Source organism: Podarcis erhardii (genome assembly GCF_964252035.2).
Source record: "Podarcis erhardii genome assembly, chromosome: 16".
In the NCBI taxonomy this organism is placed as follows: domain Eukaryota; kingdom Metazoa; phylum Chordata; class Lepidosauria; order Squamata; family Lacertidae; genus Podarcis; species Podarcis erhardii.
Genome location: NC_138514.1, coordinates 1,382,232 through 1,403,017, shown reverse-complemented (window position 1 = coordinate 1,403,017; position 20,786 = coordinate 1,382,232). Strand labels below are relative to the sequence as shown.

The 20,786-nt window shown below is 45.9% G+C and overlaps 1 protein-coding gene and 1 long non-coding RNA gene across 7 annotated transcripts in view; one reads left to right on the top strand and one right to left on the bottom strand.

Annotated features, from left to right (window-relative positions):
* LOC309331625 overlaps positions 1 to 20,786 on the top strand; it is a 76,381-nt gene that overhangs the window by 20,778 nt on the left and 34,817 nt on the right. The window lies entirely within an intron of this gene.
* The window catches only part of FGFR1 (fibroblast growth factor receptor 1), a 112,136-nt gene that overhangs the window by 81,391 nt on the left and 9,959 nt on the right, over positions 1 to 20,786 (bottom strand). For all 6 annotated transcript variants that reach the window (XM_081843880.1, XM_081843882.1, XM_081843881.1 and 3 more), the window contains exon 2: positions 3,262 to 3,484. In XM_081843880.1, coding sequence (XP_081700006.1) covers positions 3,262 to 3,352 — 91 coding nt within the window. In that variant the 5' untranslated portion in view covers positions 3,353 to 3,484. The remainder of the gene's footprint in view (positions 1 to 3,261; positions 3,485 to 20,786) is intronic.

The following is a 20,786-nucleotide window of genomic DNA, read 5'->3' as shown; positions in this document are numbered from 1 at the left end:
GCAAAAAACTGCTCCAGCTAAGGAAAAGACACTAAGGCAAACAAGAGGGAAGGGAGTGTTGAAAGGAAACAGCTGATTGGTGGGATCGGGAGAGAGATAAGGGATGCTAGCGATAAAGGAGGCTGCCTGGGAGGGGGGAGGTAAAAGCCCATGGATCCTCAGGATTTTTACATTGGGTCACCCCAAATTCACCATCAGATCACATAGCATGTCCATGGCTACAGCCTGCACCCAAAAAATCACGCATCCACTGTTTCCTGGGTCTGCAGTGGTGCAAAAATGTGGATCCTCAGGATTTTTGCATTAGGCTACCCCAAACTCACCATCAAATCACATGTCTGTGGCCACAGAATGATCCACAAAAATCATACATCCACTGTTTCATTCAGAATATTGTTTTCCTCCTCTAAAAACTAGGTGTGTCTTATGGAGTGAAAAATACGGTGATTATGTGGGGCTCTCTTCTCTTTGTGGAAGCCCCACAGTTATTAGGTCTCCCAGTGAGGTGTGAGGAGGTTTTAAAAAGTCATTTGTTAAAAAAAGAAGCTGAAAATACAAGAATAATTTCAAAAGTAAGGGATAGCTGGGTTAGCTAATAAGAAAACTCTACAATTCACCATTCAGCAGTATCTATTAGGCCTAGCCAAAATGTCACAAAATAGCAGGAAGCTTTCAGTTCTCTAGAACTAGTGATTAGGCGAGGTGCTACCTAAAGTAAGGAGAAAGTTTCAGGCTACATATATCTCCGGTGGATGCTACAGGTATCGGTTAACACCTCTATGAATCTGGGATAAAGAAGTAATGCTGCCCCCCCCCCCCATTTGCGAGAACCTAAAGGCCTCCAGAAATGTTTTGAGATTCAGCAAACGTGAGGAGGGCCCACAAGCAGCTGATCTGGCACCTTCATGCACACCTTGTGACACCAGCCACTGGCGGTGATGGAGCAATGAGGAAGAAATAGGAGGGGATCTGGCAGCCTTATACTGATTGCACAGTTGCTGGAGCGGAAGTCTACAGAAAGTGGAAGAGGCGACATGCAGATAGCAGGGGCCTCAGTCAGGGAGACTTTTGTGAAAAGACTCTGCTATTCTGCTACAAGGTGAAGTGAGACAGGTCTCAACCTGCTGTGTTTCAGGTAGTTGATTTGGGGTGTTGCAAAGGGAAATGCAGGAGCAAACATAGGAGATGAGAAGCTGTTTCATACAGAGTGAGACCACTGGGTCCATCTAGCTCAGTGCTGCCTGCACTGACTGGCAGTGGCTCTCCAGGATTCCAGGCAGTGGACATTATTAGCCCTATCTGGATGTGGTTGGGATTGAACCTGGGGCCTTCTGCAGGCACAGCCAAAGCTCTACCCTGCAGCTATGGGCCTTCTGCAAGGGGCAGAGGTCCCCCAAGGGGAGAGAGACACCTGGGGCACAACCCACAGGGATGTTCTCCCATACAAGCCCCTTGGCATGAAGCAGGAGCTGCAGAGGAGCACAGTGCCTTGTATCTGGCCTTGAAGAGTGAGAAGTGGCCACCAGTTCAATGTGATGCATCAAGTCCCAACATTTTTGAAGGCTGACCGTGTTTGTGTGCAACTGAATTGGCTGAACTGGATTGATCTTTATGCTACAAAAAGCTTTACCTGCTGGTGTTAAAGGACTCGTAACCCTACCTATCGGACAAGCAACCAAGAACAAAAAGACCACAGAATCATTAGGGCACACTTCTCATGAACTATTACACCCTTCCCAAGCTTACTTCAGATTTCACCCCAAAACAAATACTTAAATTGCTGCCCTGACCATATATACACTTTCAAGCAGATCTGATTCTTGTCTTTTGCACAAGTCTTCGTATTCTTTGGTGATCACTCGTAGCCAAGTAAGACCGTCTTCCATAAACACGGTTTTAACAATTCTGGATCCACACGTCCTTCCACAGTGGGGACATTGGTTTCTGGGCGGGAGTTGATCATGATGTGGATTTGCCAAGTGTGACCTTTTTGCACAAGTATGACCTTTTTGATCACTTGCCTTCCATCATCATTTTTTCTCATTTAAATATCTTATAGGCATAGTAGTCACATGAAGATTTTAAGTACTGATTTCCACAGTTTATCTGAATTCCTGATGTTCTAATTTGAAGGTTCAGATACATTTAGATTAGAATCTAGATAAGTCAGGTATGAGAAAATATAAACTGTTGATCCTACTTGCTCCTACAGTGCACAGACAAGATTAACTTTATTTTTACACAATTGCCTTATCAGGACTCTTGAGGTTCTTCACTAAAGATACCAGATTAGGAACTCAAAGATCCAGACACTTAACTGCTCAACTCAGACCAAAAGGGTTGGTGACCCAGAAACAGAGACAGTTACAGTATAAGGTTCAAATTTGCAGTGACATTATAAAGTGGCCCTTCAATCCAATGAACATGCTATGCCTAATGAACCCTCTTCTGCTGCAGCGTTTTCAAGCTCCTGATCCAACCACTGACCTCAGGCCAGAGAACAGATTGAGGTACAGTTGTCTACACCCCCAGTGGGGAAATGGACCAAAGCCATCCAGGTGCAAACCTCTGCTGTGCCATTTCATCTACTGCCAGCCGTGAACAGGATCCGACTTTCTCTTAAAACAGAAGAACTTCTTCCAAGGTACCATTTGAAGAACGTGCATAGTCAAGAGGATCAGCAAATCCCAGCTACCAACCCACAGTCTCCTGACTCCAAGACAGACATATAGAAGACACCCAAGACATTCACAAGTTCAATTCGCAATGAATATATGCATCAGATAACAGATTGCAAAACAAATAGCTTTTGTTTTCTTTCATTTTTAAATGAAATTCCTTTCAAAGTGTCCAAAATTTATTAAGTGGTTTGTTTGCTGTTTGAAACTGCATGTCTAAAATTCTATTTCAGAAAATAAGAATTAAATTTAAAACAAACAATTAAACAAAGACATAGGGGGTATTCTCTTAGCCCCATCATTTATTGCAGAGCTTATAAACTAAGTTAAGTATCTACTTGAATTATGCCTGTTACTCAAATGTAAAATTTTTGAAGAGTGCATTTACTCTTAATGTTCTTGTACATGCAGATAGGACAAAATATGTATTTATTCCTGAACATTTCTGGAGCGATGCTAAAGGCAATTCAGCTTTGTTCTTGTGAACGCTCTACCACGTTCCTTTTGATTCACCAAGAGAACAAAAATACCACTGAAAACTGAAGCACATCTACAGCTGGCAATGGCACAAGAGCACGCCTACCTTGCTCAGGCAGAGTTTGTGCTGGTCTTGCCGTGGACAGTGTGGCTGTGACCAGCACAGCCCAAAGAATGAGGCACTTCCAGGTAAACATCCCAGTTCTCCTGCTACTGGATGACCACTGAGCTCTCAGACGCCATGAGGGTGTGCAGCTTCGGTGCCTGTTTGCAAAACGAGAGAAGGTGGTGGGGTCTCACTTGTTCTCCAAGGTGCAGACTTTCAAACACTGTAAATTCAAAAACAACAATTAATGTACAGGAAAATAATTATACTACTGTCCTCAATATCTCAATTATTTTCTCCAATAGACTAAAATCAGGACTTTTTGTGCAGTGTTTGTGCGCTTTTGTGTCTGAGCAAATTTAAGGAGTGAGGCAATCACACTGCAGATTCAAAATAGTGGAAAGGAAGGGGACTGAAGCTATGAATTGGGACTGGGGAACCTCTGGCCCTCCAGATGTGGCTAAACTTCAACTCCCATCATTCCTAACCACTGGCCATGCTAGTTGGGGCTGATGGGAGTTGGAGTCCAACAACATCTGGAGGGCCACACTTTCCCCATCCCTACAACAAATTCCCGAAGCAGAAATCTCAGTTCCTCACTCAACTAAAATTCCCAGGCACCTTTGGGAGAAGCCATGCCTGTTAAAATGGTGGCAGGGAGTTGGTCATGTACACTGACATGAATTCTATCAGCAAGTAAGAGCAGCAAGCAATTGTTATTAGGCCCAAATAAAAGTAAATGCTAAGACTGTGTATAAAAAACATTATTTTGTTGCAAAATAAAATAAATATTCTGCTATTGCTGCTTTTGGAATTTTTTCTCAATGGATCAGCACTGCTGGTTGTGGCTTTTATAGTTTAATCCACAGTAATTTCTTTGTGATGGCCTATTTATACATGGTATCACCCAGTGTTCAGAGTCAAATTATAAACATGCATACATAAACAAGCCCCAAACTCCTATGAAGAGGGTGTTTGCAGAAACAAAACTCACAAGATCACAATACAACCACTAGCCTGAGACCCACTGAGATGGCTCCACTATTCTAACAAAACAGAATCAGAACACACTGTCTTCTTTTTGTACTGTAAATAAGCCTGACTACGCGGTTCACTACAATTTTGTTGGTTGTCACTTTCTTCTCCCAGCTGTAATGATGGAAGTTCTAGCATCTGGAAGTTGTGAAACTGTGTAGATCACATCTGGCAGTACTTTTATTTATGTCGTGCATTGATAGCCTCACATCAAAGAACTCCAGGTGATACAGCTGAGGTTCGCAGGTTCCCCTTCAGACCAGACCCATGCGCTACACCTTGTACTGTTCACCATGTCCTCAAGCCAAGGTATAAGTGAACAATAAATTCACACACAGCACAGCAGAATAACCAGCTTAGACATATTGGAGCACCGAGTCCAGTGCGCCCTCCAGATGTCTTGGACTACAACTCCCACCAGCGCCCAGCTAGCACAACATCCACAAAATCTGGAAGTTGGGGAAGATGACACTAAATTTTTGTTCTTTCAAAAAAAAAATTCTTATTCCTAAAGATACAAAGTTTGTAAGTTGCTACCTTATTCGTCACTGGCTAAAGAAAACAGCACAGGATCATTTCTATTAGAGATGCCTTGGTCTATTCTACCAACTTTTAAATTTGTTGTTGTTGTTGTTTTATGACTCATTCTACAGCCAAGCAGGCCCTCAAGGCAGCTCACAAAAAATAAAATTAAAAACCAGTACAATGCCAAAGGACAAATAATTACTATTTAAACTTAATATAAACATTCAGTGGTTAGCCCATACCAAAGACTCTCTTTCAAACTCCCTTTGCCAGCCTCCTCCTCTCTCCCCAGGCCTCCCCTGCCTCAACTCCAGCGGAGGCACTCGGAGGAGCAGACTGTTGCCAGAGGCCTCTGGGCATGGGCAGGTTGCTGCAAGGTCTAGGTCCCTACGGGTGGGTGCCAAGCCATCTTTGCACAGGGACAGTGGGGAATCGCCTGGGTAGAAGCTGGATGCCAGACCAAAGTCTGCTTGGTTATCAAAACAGAAGGAGTTTGAATGAGAAAATTACAGATCAAGAAATAGAGGGTGCCATTCAGGATATGCAACTAGGGAAATCACCAGGACCAGATGGGCTAACCGCGAGATACTACAAAGCATTGAAGGAATGGTTAGTACAACCATTGAAAGAAGTTTGTAACCAAATTTTGAAGGGGAAAAAGGCTCCCGAATCGTGGAAGGAAGCATTCATCTCACTTATACCGAAGACAGAAACTGAGAAACATCAAGTTAAGAACTACCGCCCTATATCACTTTTGAATGTGGATTACAAAATTTTTGCAGACATTTTAGCAAAAAGATTTAAAAAAGTCTTGTTAGAGGAGATTCACAGGGACCAAACAGGCTTTCTACCAGGCAGACAAATGTCAGATAATGTGAGGAACATTATAGACATTTTGGAACTTTTGGAAACTGACATAAATAGAAAAGCTGTGTTGATTTTTGTGGATGCAGAGAAAGCCTTTGACAATATTTGCTGGAGCTTTATGAAGAGGAATCTTCAAGGGATGGGGGTAGGCCAAAATTTTGAAAACGGTATAGGTGCAATATATTCTGAGCAAAAGGCTAAATTAATTGTAAATGGTATGGTCATGGACGAGATCCCAATTGAGAAAGGGACACGACAGGGATGCCCAATATCCCCCCTATTGTTTATATCGGTACTGGAGGTTTTCCTGAATATGATTAGAAGGGACCAGCTGGTTAAAGGAATACAGGTCGGAACTAAACATTATAAGTTAAGAGCATTTGCAGATGACCTAGTTTTGACATTGCAACAGCCAGAAGCCAGTACAAAAAGAGTTCTGGAATTAATTGAAATATTTGGTCAAGTAGCAGGTTTTAAATTAAATAAACATAAGACAAAGGTGCTGGAAAAAAATCTAACGATGGGGGAAAAAGATAGTTTCCAAAGAGAAACCGGTTTGGAAATTGCAAAAAGAGTGAAATATCTGGGGGTGAATTTAACATCTAAGAACGTGAACCTATTCAAAGATAATTATGAGAAATGTTGGTTGGAAGTGAAGAAAGATTTTGATATATGGTCTAGGCTGAGACTTTCCTTGTTAGGCCGAATTGCTGTTATCAAGATGAATGTATTGCCGAGATTGTTATTTTTGTTCCAGACACTGCAAATTTTAGACAAGATGGACTGTTTCAAGAAGTGGCAGAAAGATATATCTAAATTTGTCTGGCAGGGCAAAAAGCCCAGAATAAAATTTAAGATTTTGACTGATGCAAAGGATAGAGGGGGCTTCGCCCTGCCGGACTTAAGACTTTATTATGAAGCAGCAGCTTTTTGCTGGCTGAAACAATGGCTACTTCTTGAGAATACAGATATCTTGGATCTGGAAGGCTACGATAACAACTTTGGTTGGCATGCATACTTATGGTATGACAAGGTAAAGGTTCATAGAAACTTTAAAAACCATATTGTCAGGAAAGCACTGTATAATGTATGGAATCGATATAAAGATTTGTTGGAGAGTAAAACCCCCAGGTGGTTGTCACCAATGGAAGCTAAGGCGGTAAAAAGACTGAACATGGATTCAGACTGGCCAAAATATTGTGAAATTATAAAATATGATGGTGAAAAGTTGAAACTACAGAGTTTTGAGAAATTAAAACCTAAAGTCCGAGACTGGTTACATTATTACCAGATTAATGAGACATTTAAGCAGGACAGGAAACTAGGATTCCAGAAGGAGAGGTCAAAGCTAGAAACAGAATTGTTGGAACCCAATACTAAGAATCTGTCTAGAATGTATAATCTGCTGCTAAAATGGAACACACAGGATGAAACGGTCAAATCAGCTATGATTAAGTGGGCACAAGACATTGGTCATGATATTATGTTTGCTGACTGGGAGCAGTTATGGACCACAGGTATTAAATTTACGGCATGTAGTGCCTTAAAAGAGAATATAATGAAAATGATCTATAGATGGTACATGACCCCAGTCAAGCTTGCAAAGATATATCATTTGCCCAATAACAACTGTTGGAAGTGTAATGAATGCGAAGGAACTTTTTATCATCTTTGGTGGACCTGCCCGAAGATTAAGGCCTACTGGGAAATGATCTATAATGAAATTAAGAAAATCCTTAAGTGGACATTTGTAAGGAAACCGGAGGCTTTTCTCTTGGGCATGGTAGGCCAAATGATTCCAAAGAAAGATAGAACATTTTTTATGTATGCAACAACAGCAGCAAGAATTCTCTTGGCAAAGTATTGGAAGACTAAAGAACTACCTACTCTGGAAGAATGGCAGACCAAGGTGACTGAATTTATGGGACTGGCAGAGATGACCGGCAGAATTCGTGACCAGAGGAGAGAGACAGTGGAAGAGGACTGGGAAAAATTTAAAATTTATCTTAAAAACTGTTGTAAAATTTCGGAATGTTAAGATGTCAAGGGATTTGATATAAAGAATTACAGCTGTAAAAATTTAAGATTAAGAAAATTTTTAAAGAGAATTAAATATAAAAATGGATGAAGGATTGCTAAAGAATTTTAAAACAAGGATGCAGTGAAGGGGAGGTATGGGGAAGTCGTGTTATGTTTGTTTATTTTTTGTTTGTGTTGTAAAATTAATAAAAATTATTTTTTTTTAAAAAAAAACAAAGTCTGCTTGGTTATCTTGCCCTCCCAAGCCATGGCGCCTGGGACATGTGTACTGATCCCGGCAGTTAAACAAACACTGGCACCAGACCTCTGAGCAAAAGAGCTGCCGCCAGACCCAGATCGTACATTTTAAAAATAGCTGGCTTAAAATGTTAAACCGTTTTGCTAACGAGTGAAATACTTGGCTGAAGGGTATCTGGTATTTTCAGGAAACAACCGCCCTCTCTCTTAAAAGTTTCCCTTGCAACCAGGGCTCTTCTCTAAGAGAAACCTGCTGGACAGAAGGAGAAGGGGAAGCTCAGGGGCAGAGCAGGCTCCAAACCCTGAATTTTTGTCCCCTGAAACAGCTCACGGATGGCTCAGGGAAGAGTCACAGGGAAACCTGTCCTGGCTTCCCCGAGTGCCAGGTTCATACTTCCAGCATGAATCCCAAGGACAAGCCACGAGCCGTGATGTGGCCGTCCTTCAGGCTGCACAGAAAGAGGCCCTGGAGACACTGAAGTGGCGTCAGCAGGAAAACATGCACTTCTCAGCCAAACTGGAAGGCGTGTGGGAGCAGGGGGTGTGCAGAGAAAGGACATCAAGGCTCAGTGGCCTCCTCCCCCGGAAACAGCAAAGAAGGAGGAAAAGGAGCAGGTCCTCCTGGGGAGATATTAATGACAACTGCCCTTGCCCAAAGCACCACAGAAACCAGCTTTGTGAACTTTGTGCAACAGCTAAAAGGAGGGCAGGCAAAGGAAAAGAGGCATCATAGAAACCTGGGGGATTTACATCTTGTGTGTGTCTACTCAGAAGTAAGCCTCACTAGAGTTCAATGGGAACTGGTCCCAGGGGAAGCAGGCATAGGATTTCAGCCTATTAAAATATTTAGGAGATCTATCATGTGTAGAACAAAGTGTTAAGTGGAGTGGAGGATATTGGCCGCATTCTCGATGAAGTAGCAAAGCTGAGTCCAGGCTGTAGAATCATAGAATTGTAGAGTTGGAAGGGACTCCCAGGGTCATCTAGTCCAACGCCCCACAATGCAGGAATCTCAGCTGAAGTGACCGCAGGTGGTGAATCACTTGACAAAAGAATCACCCACTCTCCCAGAATTCCCTGCATGTATTAAAGTAGCATTCCAGGGAGAAAGCTTGCCTAGAATTGCCTTCCCTAAATTTGCGTGGAATATGATTCCCTCTGCCGTCTTAAGTGGTACAGCTAGACCAGAGCTGGCTCCAGATTGTGGTGCCTCCTTGGGCAAGATGCCTCAATGGACCCTCCTCCCCTAGAGAGGGAAACGTAGAAAGCCTCCTCACACGAAGACCAACCTCTTGCCAGGGGTAGGCAACATAAGGCCCAAGGGCCGGAAGTGGCCCAATCACCTTCTCAATCCGGCCCACGGACAGTCCAGGAATCAGTGTATTTTTACATGAGTAGCATCTCTGGGTTATTTGTGGGGCATAGGAATACATTCATTATTATTTTTCAAAATATAGTCCATCCCACCACATGGTCTGAGGGACGGTGGACTGGCCCACGGCTGAAAAAGGTTGCTGACCCCTGCTCTGAGTACTGCCTGCCCCGTGGCAGCAGCTCTCCAGGGTTTCAGGAAGGGGACATTCTCAGGGATTGAACCTGGGACACCTCCCATGCCAAGCTAAGGTCTAGCTCTTTGCCAGCATTGCCAGCACCTGCTTCTTTTTCTCCCCCTCATTGCTACCACCTGCCTGCTTGCTTGCCTGCGAGACAGAAAACCAAGGAGTGAAATCTCTGCTCTTCCTTTCACCACCACGATTGCCCAGGAGCAAGAGGCAGACAAATAAGCAGATGACGAGAAGATGCAGGGGGACTTTGCCAAGGGCCCCCTGTTGGGTGTGCACCCTCAACAGACGCCCAGTCCAACCAGCCACAGATACCACTCCTGAATGGGCCAAAGCTTCACCATCTTAGAAAGACACTTCCTTTGATAGTACGCTAAAATCAAGACAGGCCAGTCTGCAGGCATGCTTATAAAGCACACGCAAACACTTTTGAATTGTCTTTCACACTGCAGTTAAAGAGAAGTCTAAGCCAGAGGTCTACAGCTGAAGTGACACACTTATAGAAACTCTGTCCCTATGGGACTTATGGGACAAGGAGAATTCTTTCAAAAAAGGGATACGTGGAATCTCACAGAAGGGGCTATGCAAAGTGTAAAAGGTCCTGGAAATGAAGGCTGCACATGCCCCCCTCCACCCAATTCGGATCCCAATCCAATGCTTTGGAGCAGCACAGACCTGAACTGGATCCAGGACCTGAACTGATTCCTACGCCTTGCACAGAGTGTTGCAGAGCTGTCTGGTGGCAAGAAGAAGGGAGAATAAGATGCTCTGGCAGCCTGCATGGCTCTCCTCTCCCTCCCAACTGCATGTGTGATCAGGGGTTTAAACCCTAATGAAACATATGATCCAGAGGGGGAGGAGGAGATGTCTGCAGGCAGCTGAGCATCTCTCCCCTCTCCTAGCCACCAGGTGGCTTCTTCCCTTTGAACAGCGCTGCCTCAACTTGACCCATCCAAATCCTGGACTGCCGCAAATTGGCCCAATTGGGATCCAGAATTTGGCCCCATCTGAAGTCCTGCCAGCATAGAAGCCACTTTTAGGATTCTGTGCCTTTCGAGGCAAAACCCTCCCCATTGACGCCTTCATGTAACACCCTTGTTCCTAGACTATTCTGCTTGAGGCTGCAGGTGGGGGAGATTGTGCAGGTTGGGTTGCAACCATCTTCCACCCATGCAAACAATTTCTATGCTGGCTTTCCCCCAAAAGTAGCCTTCAAGGTGGCAAGCAATGCTAAAAATAGCATGGATTGCAACTTGTGCATCAACCACCACCATTTGCCACCCGATTAAAGACATCAGCTGATGTGCTTTAGTTGATTAAGGCACTTACTCGTGAGAAAAGGTGGGGGTAATTTAAAGAAAAATGAAGAAAAGTTATCCGATGGCACATGCATGCCCTGGCAGCCTTCATCTAAGAACTGCTCAGCCTTTTCGAGAATGCTTTGTTCGCGATCTTGCTCCCAGTACAGTCTCTCCCCCCACCGCCACCTCTACTGAAGCAGCACAAGCCATCTCACCCTTAAAGGGGGACAGGCTCATTTTCAACGCCCCATCCGCCTTGCATCTTCTCTTGGCTGCTTTGTAATTTAGCTTTCTAATGGTTTCTAATTGTTTAAATATTTCTATGTAAACCAGTTTGCGAGGTTACTCTGAAAAAGAGCACTTAAAAAACACACAACCCATTTGGCATATTTATCCATTTATAGGTTCTAGCTCTCAAACAAGATAGCCCTTAAGACTAATCCGGGGGCATCTTTTCAGTTGAGGTGTCCGTTTCTCCCCAATTAGCTGACTAAACTCTGCTGTCCTCAAAAGGCAGTACTAGGTGGGGTGGAAGTGGGCAGGAGGCCCCCACTTGGGGACAAAGGCCCCTCACGGGTCGGTGCAGAGTGTAGCTTCCCCTCCCTTCCTCGCAGCCTGCTCTGCAGAAGGGCAAGGGAACTCAGAGGAGGCTTGTGGGCACATGAAGGCGCAGCTCTTCTTGGTGTTTACACAGCCTTTATATATACACCTGTAGAGCACGACTGTTCCTTTCAGAGGGGCATGGAGTGCAAACACAGCGGCCAGTCAGTTCCTCCCTCCCTCCCTCCCTCCCTCCCACGAGTGGGAATCTTGCCTGCTGCTCCCCTCCAGCTTCCCTTAACCCCCAGGCCCTGCACATCCTCCTTGTTAAAAAAGACTTCAGTGGTTAGGCAGACATTTTAGAAGACCACAGGCTGGCTCAGAAATGGGCCACGACAGCTTCTCCCCTTGCCTGTCCCAACGCGACGAAACAAGGTGCATGTGCAACCCACTGGCGCATGGATGAAGCACCAAGGCAAGCACACATGCACAGCAACGCACCTTGCTCCTGCATAGCACAGTGTTCCCTGGACGTTCAACAACAAACACAGGAAATGGATTAAAAATACTAGAGCCACATCATTCCAGGCCCTGTGTGGGCTTGGAGACGGAGGTAGCCCACAAGGGAACCGACACACAGGCCTCTCATCGCAAGTTTTGCAGGGGTGCCAGGGATTCTCCGTTGGAGATTCTCATTTTATTTATTTTATTAATTAATAAAATCTATACACTGTTTCATTGCAAAAACCCAGTTTACAAAAATAATAAAATCATGAGTAAAAAGAGTTAAAAGGCAAATACAGTGGTACCTTGGTTGTCAAACCAATTGGCTCCCAAACACCGCAAACCCGGAAGTGGTCCAGTTTGTGAACGTTTTTTGGAAGCTGAACTTCCAACGCAGCTTCTGATTGAGTGCAGGAAGCTCCTGCAGCCAACTGGAAGCTGTGCTTTGGTTTTCGAATGGTTCCAGGAGTCAAACAGATTAAGTATGACAACCATGGTACCACTGTATTTAAAACATTCAAAAATATTTAAAGTCTTCAGTAAAAACAGATGAAAACATACGTTAACATTCTACGTATCTGGGTAGGCTGGTCTAAACAATAGTTATTATCAGGCACCAAAATAGTGAAAGTGATGCCACACAAAAACATGGATTTCTTATGAATGCAGGAGGAATGTTATGTGGCACCTAGAACAGTGCCAGCTTCTGCACAGATCAAAGTGGACGAGCAGATACACATGGGGGGAAGGAGGTAGACTGGCCCCATGTTTTTCAGGGCTTTATATACTAACTATAGCACCTTGAACTTGACCCAATAGCAAGTTGGCCACCAGTGCAAGCAGGTCTCTGAGCCCTGGTGTCATACTGCATGAGGAGAAGGTCTCCTTTCTGTCAGGAATCTGCACTAACTGCAGTTCCTGGAACAAGTGCACAAGAAGCCCCACACAGTGTGTGTTGCAGTAATGAAATCCTGAAGTAACCAATGCTTACCTTTCCTGATCCAGGAAGAGTCGTAGCAGATGGTAAAAGGTACTTCTAGCCACTAAGTCTACCTGGGTGATCCAGAAGCATCCCCAGACTGCCAACCTGCTCCTTCAGGGGGTCCAACCCCGCCCAGGATAGGCAACTGACCGATTTCTGAGACACCAGAACCACTCACTGACAGGGCCTCTGTGTTGCCAGGATTCAAGGGCAGCTTGTTTGCCCTCATCCATCTCACCAAGCACTGACCCAGGAACTGCATGGCCACTCCTGAGTCAGATGTCCTGAGTCAGAACTGTGCAGAGGGCCTTCTCGGTAGTGGCACCCTCCCTGTGGAACACCCTCCCTTCAGATATCAAGGAGATAAAGAATTACACAACTTTTAGAAGACATCTGAAGGCAGCCCTGTTTAGGGAAGTTTTTAATGACCGATGTTTTAATGTATTTTTAATCTTTTGTTGGAAGCTGCCCAGAGGAAATCCAGCCAGATGGGCTGGGTATAAATAATAAATTCTTATTCTTATTCTTATCTGAAGGCAGCCCAGTATCGGGAGGTTTTTAACGCTTGATGTTTTTATTTTGTTTTTAGATATGCTGTAAGCCGCCCAGAGTGGCTGGAGAAACCCAGCCAGATGGGCGGGATATAAATAATATACTTTGTTGGACTGGTCATGTTGTGCGGATGCCTGATTATCATCTTCCAAAGCAACTACACTATTCCAAACTTAAAAATGTAAAGCGTAATGCTGGTGGTCAACAAAAGAGGTTTAAACACTCTCTCAAGCCAAATCCTAAAAAATGTAGTATAAACTAAGGTTACCAGATTTTTTTTCAATGAATCCGGGGACACTTTTCAGCTTCAATGGATTTTGTCAGGGGACTGATTTGTAAATCCAGGGACTGTTCCTGGGAAATGGGGATGCCTGGTAACTTTAGTATAAACACCAACAACTGGGAAACTCTGGCTCATAATCTGGTGAACCAGGTTCGTTTCCCCGCTCCTCCACCTGCAGCTGCTGGGTGCCCTTGGGCCAGTCACACTTCTCTGAAGTCTCTCAGCCCCACTCACCCCACAGAGAGTTTGCTGTGGGGTGGAAGGGAAAGGAGATTATGAGCAGCTTTGACACTCCTTAAGGGGAGTGAAACACGGGGTATCAAGTCCAAACTCCTCTTCTTCTTCTTTTGAAAATGCTCAAACTCAGGGCGAAAGGGAGAAATGAGCTAAGAGGAAGGCATGCTTGGCAAATCCACACCATGATCAACTCCTACCCAGAAACCTATGTCTCCACTATGGAAGGGCATGTGGATCAAGAATTGGCCTCCACAGTCACTTACGGACTCACTGTTAAGACTGTGTTCATGGAAGACAATCTTACTTGGCTACAAGCAATCACCAAAAAAGAAATAAATAATAATAATAATAATAATAATAATTATTATTATTATTATGAAGATGTTACGGACAGAGCCCCGTCATCAGCATAGTGATGGCACCTTGCCCCCAAACTCCTAATTCTTACCCAGAATACATTCTTATTTATCCTTCATAGAACTACAGTTCCCATAGCTCCTTGGGGATATGAACATACTAGACCAGTTTCAGATAGGACAGCGTTCTAGGAACAGCAGGTGTGCCACTCTGCGCCGCTGAGGCCACCTGAGCCTTGAGCAACAGGAACGCATCCAGGAGCACCCCTGAGGAGTGCAACCCCATCAAGAGCAGGCCACCTCCCAGCCATCTGGTCTAGGGAAGCACCCACTAAGAGGGCCTGCGTCTCAGTGCCTCAACTGGATTGAGCTTCCATTTGTTGGCTCTCATCCAGTCCGTGAGCAAGACAAGACAAAGGTCCAGGACATCCCCAGCCCCACCTGCAGGTGTAAAGGAGAAGCAGAGCATATTGCTGATGACATACTCCAAAACTCTGGATGACCCCACTCTGCCGTTTCATGCAGATGTTAATAATAATAATTTATAATAATTTATTATTTATACCCCACCCATCTGGCTGAGTTTCCCCAGCCACTCTGGGCAGCTAAACAGCATATGTTAAATAGCATAGGGGATCAAAATCGAACCCTGGGGAACCCCACATTGTAAACTGTCCTGGGTATATGATTGAAGGGTGGGATAAAAATAAATGAACAATCAAAGGTTTGACAAAAGCTTACAGAATCCTTTAACTGTAGAGATGGAAGGGGCCCACGGGTTATCGAGTCCAAGCCCCTGCGAATCCCAACTAAAGCCTCCAACAAAGGAGAGCCAACCACCTTCCAAGGGAGTCTGTTCCACAGTCAAATGGCTCTTGCGGCTCAAAAGTTCTTCCTGTTTACAGTGGTACTTTGGTTTACAGCCTTAATCCGTTCCGGAAGTCCGGTCTTAAATAAAAGTGGACTTAAACCAAGGCGTGCTTTCCCATAGAAAGTAATGGAAAATGGATTAATCTGTTCCAGACGATGAAAAGCAACCCCTAAAACATGAATTTTTCTATCTAATGAGACAATTGATCCATAAAACGAAAGCAGTAAACCAGGCTGCAATCTATTATCCAGTATCAAAAACTGGCAGTGATCTACCCATTGCCATTGGAGGGACAAGACGGGAGGGGGAAGTTTAAGGGGTGTGTGGAAACAGTCAAACTGGAGGGATGAGGAGCGCGCATGGGGTGCGTGTGGGGAAGGAGATGGCTAACTGGATGCAGGAGAGGAGAGTTTTGGGGGGAGGGAGCAAAGGGAGGCAAAAGTTATCTCCCCCTGCCCAAGCCAATCCCCCCCCTCTCTCTCTCTCTCTCTCTCTCTCTCTCTCTCTCTCTCTCTCTCTCTCTCTCGTCAAAGCAGCTGAGCTGCAGATTGCTGAGAGGGCGCTTCCCCCCCAAGCCCCTGCAGGGACTGCTCTCCTCCTGCAGCTGCAAGGGAGAGAGTTGCAAGCCCACCAACCTTGCCGCTGAGGGAGGAGAGCAATCCCTGCAGAGGCTTGGGAGGGAAGTGTCCCCTCAGCGATCTGGAGCTGAGCTGCTTTGACGAGAGGGAGATCTCAAAAGATCTGGTTGGCGGGCTCGCCACTCTCTCCCTCGCAGCTGCAGGAGATGCCATGACAACCCCCTTCTCCGCTGCCGGACAACGGAAGTGTGGCATTCAAAACGGAAATGCACCTGTGAACAGAGTACATTCGTAATTGTAATCATCATCATCATCATTATCATCATCACCACAACCCGGAGCACTCATTTCTGGGTTGTACTTGATCATAATCCAAAATGGTCGACTGTTCATAAACCGAGGTACCACTGTAGTTGGAATCTCCTTCCTCTGGAGCATCAGGAAACAGGCTCCATCTTCCGCATGACAGGGACTTGAGGGGGGCTGATTTCTCCAGGCACACTTTTACATTCATTCATTTAAAAGCATTATATGCTGCTTAAAGTGCTGCTTGAAGCAGCCCAAGCATTTCTCCGGAGAACAGGGGGACAGCAGCAGTCATCACATGAAGCCTAGGGCTGGCCAATATCTGGTTTTCAACATCGTGCTATATCACCAGCTAAACAGTGTGATATACCGATATATCATGATGTCTGAAATAAGGATGAAGCTATTGGCTGGTTTCACGGTTTCTCCCACATTGGGATTTTTGCATAGGACACACACACACACACACAACATGATTCGTGATATATTGCCAGGTGAAATATTATGAAACCAATATGCTGATATGGACTTCAAACTGGTTTTGGATAATGTATCAATTTATCACCCTGCCCTAGTGAAGCCTGAATGAAGTCATAAGATTGGCAGGTGGGTGGTCCTTTGCACCAACCTGAAACTGGACGAGAGACACACAAGCTAGACTTCTATGGCAAAATTCCACCAACGGGCGCCACAGCAGAGAAGGCCCTTCCTCATGCCATTGACATGGGTTATGCTCCTCAGCAGAATTACACAAATGTCCTCCCCAGAAGATCTCAAAGCCCAGGCTGGCAGTGGCAGGAAGGAGTCATGCAGGAACTTGGTTCCCAAGCCATTTGAGACTGGGGGGCCTCTTTGGCCGCTCCCCAGGTCACACCTCCTTCCCATCTACATCCCTTGACTCTCATAACTACTCTTTCTTGCCAGGATGAGGTGCAGAAACCAACCGACTGTCAAAAGGATCCTGTACATTCATTGCTTTGCCTCCTGGCCTGCCCCCCACCAACTTGCTGCCTTGGGAAGGCCGCTCAGAAGGTAATATGGCCCCCGAGTTCAACAGGGTTCCCTAATAATAATACTATAATAATGTTATTATTTGTCCCCTGCCCACCTGCTGGGTTGTCCCAGTCACTCTGGGCAGCTTCTGCTACAGACCAAGGAAGCCTCGGGGCACTTTCCCTGGAGCAGAGCAGAGTCTTGGCTGAACTCGGGGCCGGCAGGTCCAACCTACACAAAAAGAGCATTTCAGATGCTCCAGTGCAAAGCCAGGAATATAAAACGGATAAATCCAGCTGACGTCTGTTGCCAACTCCTCCCCACCCCAACTGTGTACCTTGAACACAAACAGCCTTGAGGCTTGCTTTTGTTTGGTTACAGAATTAGCTCTCCATATTTCACACAGCGGGAGGAGGGGGGAAATAAATCGAAGAGAAGCTGCTGGGTGATTCAGCTGCAATGGAAACTTCAGCTCACCATCAGCCTCCTCCTATGTCACCCGCCGGCTCCGTGGGCTCAGCTTTGTGACACTGTGCTAAAAACACAACTTCCAAACAGACCCACAGGAAGCCTAAAATCAGGCCATGCCAATTACCACAGGTCAAAAAAACGTCCAGGACTATTCTGAGGCAGAAAGAAGGGCGGGTGAAAGAGAGACACTGTAGATTAACCTCCTCCAACCATGCAGCCTCCCGACAGATGTTTGGGACTGCAATTCCCATGAGGCACAGGCTGTGGGTCTAATGGTGGGGAATGAAGAAGTGGTGGTCTGGAAGCATCGGAGCAGTGGGAAGCCCACAAACAGGGCCTGGGCACCCCAGCATCAGTTGGGGGAAGGCTGGCACAGGGGCCCCTTGATTTGAGGACGGGGTTTATCCTTAACACCCACTGACAGGGACTCATCCCTAAGCTCACAGAATCAGAGAATGTCTCCAAAAGAACTGTACCTCTGAACAGGCACAGAGTTTATTTCCCCTCTCCCAAGAAGAGCAGGGGTGGCAAACATCAGCCTGGAGGCCAAATGCAGACCTCCAGGCCTCCCTGTCTGGCTCTGCGCACTCTCGCCAGACCACACCACCCACTGGCCCTCTCCCCAAACTCTCGGGAAGGTGTCCTTCCTCTAGCTGAACCAGGTGGAGAAACCTCTGACACTTGTGTGGATGAACCAAAGCAAGAGATGCATTTGTTGCTCTGCAAAGTTTTCATTTGCTTCTTCCCACCCCTGGAATGGGACCCCCTGCTGTGGCAATGAAAAACCCCAGACTGGAAAAAGTTCCAGGCAGGCTGGGGCTGGTGGGAGTTGTAGTTCAAAACACGTGGATGGCACCAGGTTGAAGAAGGGTGCATGCACTTGTAATCTTTACAGCAAACCTGTAGGGTAGGTCACTGTTATCACCATCCCCTGACCTGCGGCAAAGCAAGCCGATTAGGTGCCTCGGGCAGCGTGCGTACCCTGTGGCCGGAGGCGGGGCCAGCCACCCAAGGGGGCACCGCAGGACCTCCAAGGAGTCTGCCTGCCTCCTCCCACTCAGCCGCCCTACAGCTGAGGGGGAGGCGGCGGGCGGACCATTTGGGCAGCACAGAGTCTGCGGGGACTCAACCCACCGCGTCACTCCCAAGAGAGATGCATGGCTCAGGCAGGCCCCGCAGTGTGTGCCGCCCACCATTTTGTCACTCCCCCCCTCAGTGGGGACACCCGGGGCGGACCGCAGCTACCACAACCCCCTTGCTACGCCCCTGCCCCTGTCTTAAGATGAGCGAGAGTGAGAGACAGTTGGTTACTTAAGGGCACCTAGTGAGTGAGTCTGTGACAGAGGTGACATCTGAATCACTTCTTCCAGGGACAACCCCTAGATTAAGGGACTTTTCTTCTTTAAGTTCTCAAAACGCTTAACCCAGCTCAAGGTAGTCATCTGAACTATCCAGGTGTTTAACTGAGACTCAATCACAGTTAGTCCGTCATTGGAAAAATAAGACTTTAGAGCCATCTAGCCCCAAAATGGCAACGAGACATTGTGTTTCGACAGTTGAAACCTTGGTTTAAGGAGGCATTTGGCGCCTAGCTTATATATCTGAGTTTTTAACATTGGCCCTTGATCCATATCTCAGTATTATAGCAATTATGCTATACCAATCCTCATTAGGAACCTAAAAAAATATGCCACTCCTTACCAGTTAACAAAGGTTTCCTAGTCAACTGGAAATGATAACAGTAGAACACCACAGAAGCAGTCATTTACATACTTGCTGAATTCATTCCATGCACAAAAGGTTAGACTAGATTTCCCACTCAAGCTTTTACCAGACTGCACGCCCAATAATTTATGCAACAATTAACAAGATCACTTAAAAACTAGAGGCAGAAAAAATCCTCCCTGAGAGCTTCGTGCACCTTTACATGTCAGGCCAGAAACAATTTGCTTAAATAAAACCTATTTAATTACACTGGGAACAGAGGAAGGAAACACACAAATTAATGGTTAAAGCAGATTCAGAAAAGTCAACATCCAGGTATGCAAAAGCAAGCAGCAGCCTCCTCCCAGCGCTGCAGACTCACACCTAGCAGGCAGACCAAGAGCACAAGCAGAATACTGTACTCGGCGCTCATGTCTCACAACAAATGTAACTGATTTGTAAGAAAGACTGTACAACCTGAAAAAAGAGACAAGGCGTGTACTTTTGTAAACCAAGAATATATATATATATATATATATATATATATATATATATATATATATATATATATTAAAGAAACGACCAGCAGATACCTCCCCCAAAGCAGCCGCAGCACATGGGGTCTGCCATGTATAGCCATGTGGCCAGCTAAAGACCTCTGGGCCACTTGGGGGGAGCCGAGGTGGCTTCGCATGTGCTGGGGTGGGGACATTTCTTGCCTAGAGCAGTCAAGTTCAACTAGTTGACCGCGATCAAACAGGTCGACCCCCTGTTGATCCTGGTCGATTGTGGGAACCGTATTGACCGTTGGCTGATGAAAACTGCGAAATGATAGTTTCTGCCCCCCTTCCTCCGTTGTGTGAAGTGGGCGGAGTTTGTCATTCTCTCTTTGCGTTGGTGAATTTGATTATTGCCTTTATTGCTGCGTGTGTCTGTAAGTGGTGTAGTTTGAGGTGAGCGTTTTTCTCCCTTAAAAAAAGCTCAACAACTGTGGTCAATCCTCAATGACAATGGGTAGATCACTGCCAGTTTACTTACAGAAGTAGATCACAGTCTCTTGGGCGCTGGACAGGCCTGGCCTAGAGGACCAAATATTTATCTTCCCCATACCCACGAGCCTGCACATGTGAAGCCCATCCCGTCAGGATTGCACCTTCTGTTCCCCAGCTGGCCAGGTGCAATGGAAGTTGTGGGAGAAGAGAGGGAAGCTAGAGAAGCAGGTGGTTAGAATCAGCTCTCAGGTACACCTGCCCACCCACTGCAGTGGAGGGACTTCTTCTTCTTCTTCACAGGCCGCAGATGCAACTGGCTGGCACAGAAGACGACTGGGGAGAGGGATCCCAAACATCACCCACTTGCTTTCTCCTCCTCCTAACGGAAAGCCCAATTCAGAGCCTTCCTCTTCCGTGTGCTCTAGAGCTCATCCTGCTCATCCCAAAGGGGCTTGCACAGCAGGATTGTGTCCCAGGACCGCCTCCCACTCTGCTGCCATTAATACCATCCAAATGGCCACCTCCTTGGTTCATCCTCAAAAGACGTTTTGAATCAGCTTCAGTTTTAAAAAATGGACAGATGATCCTG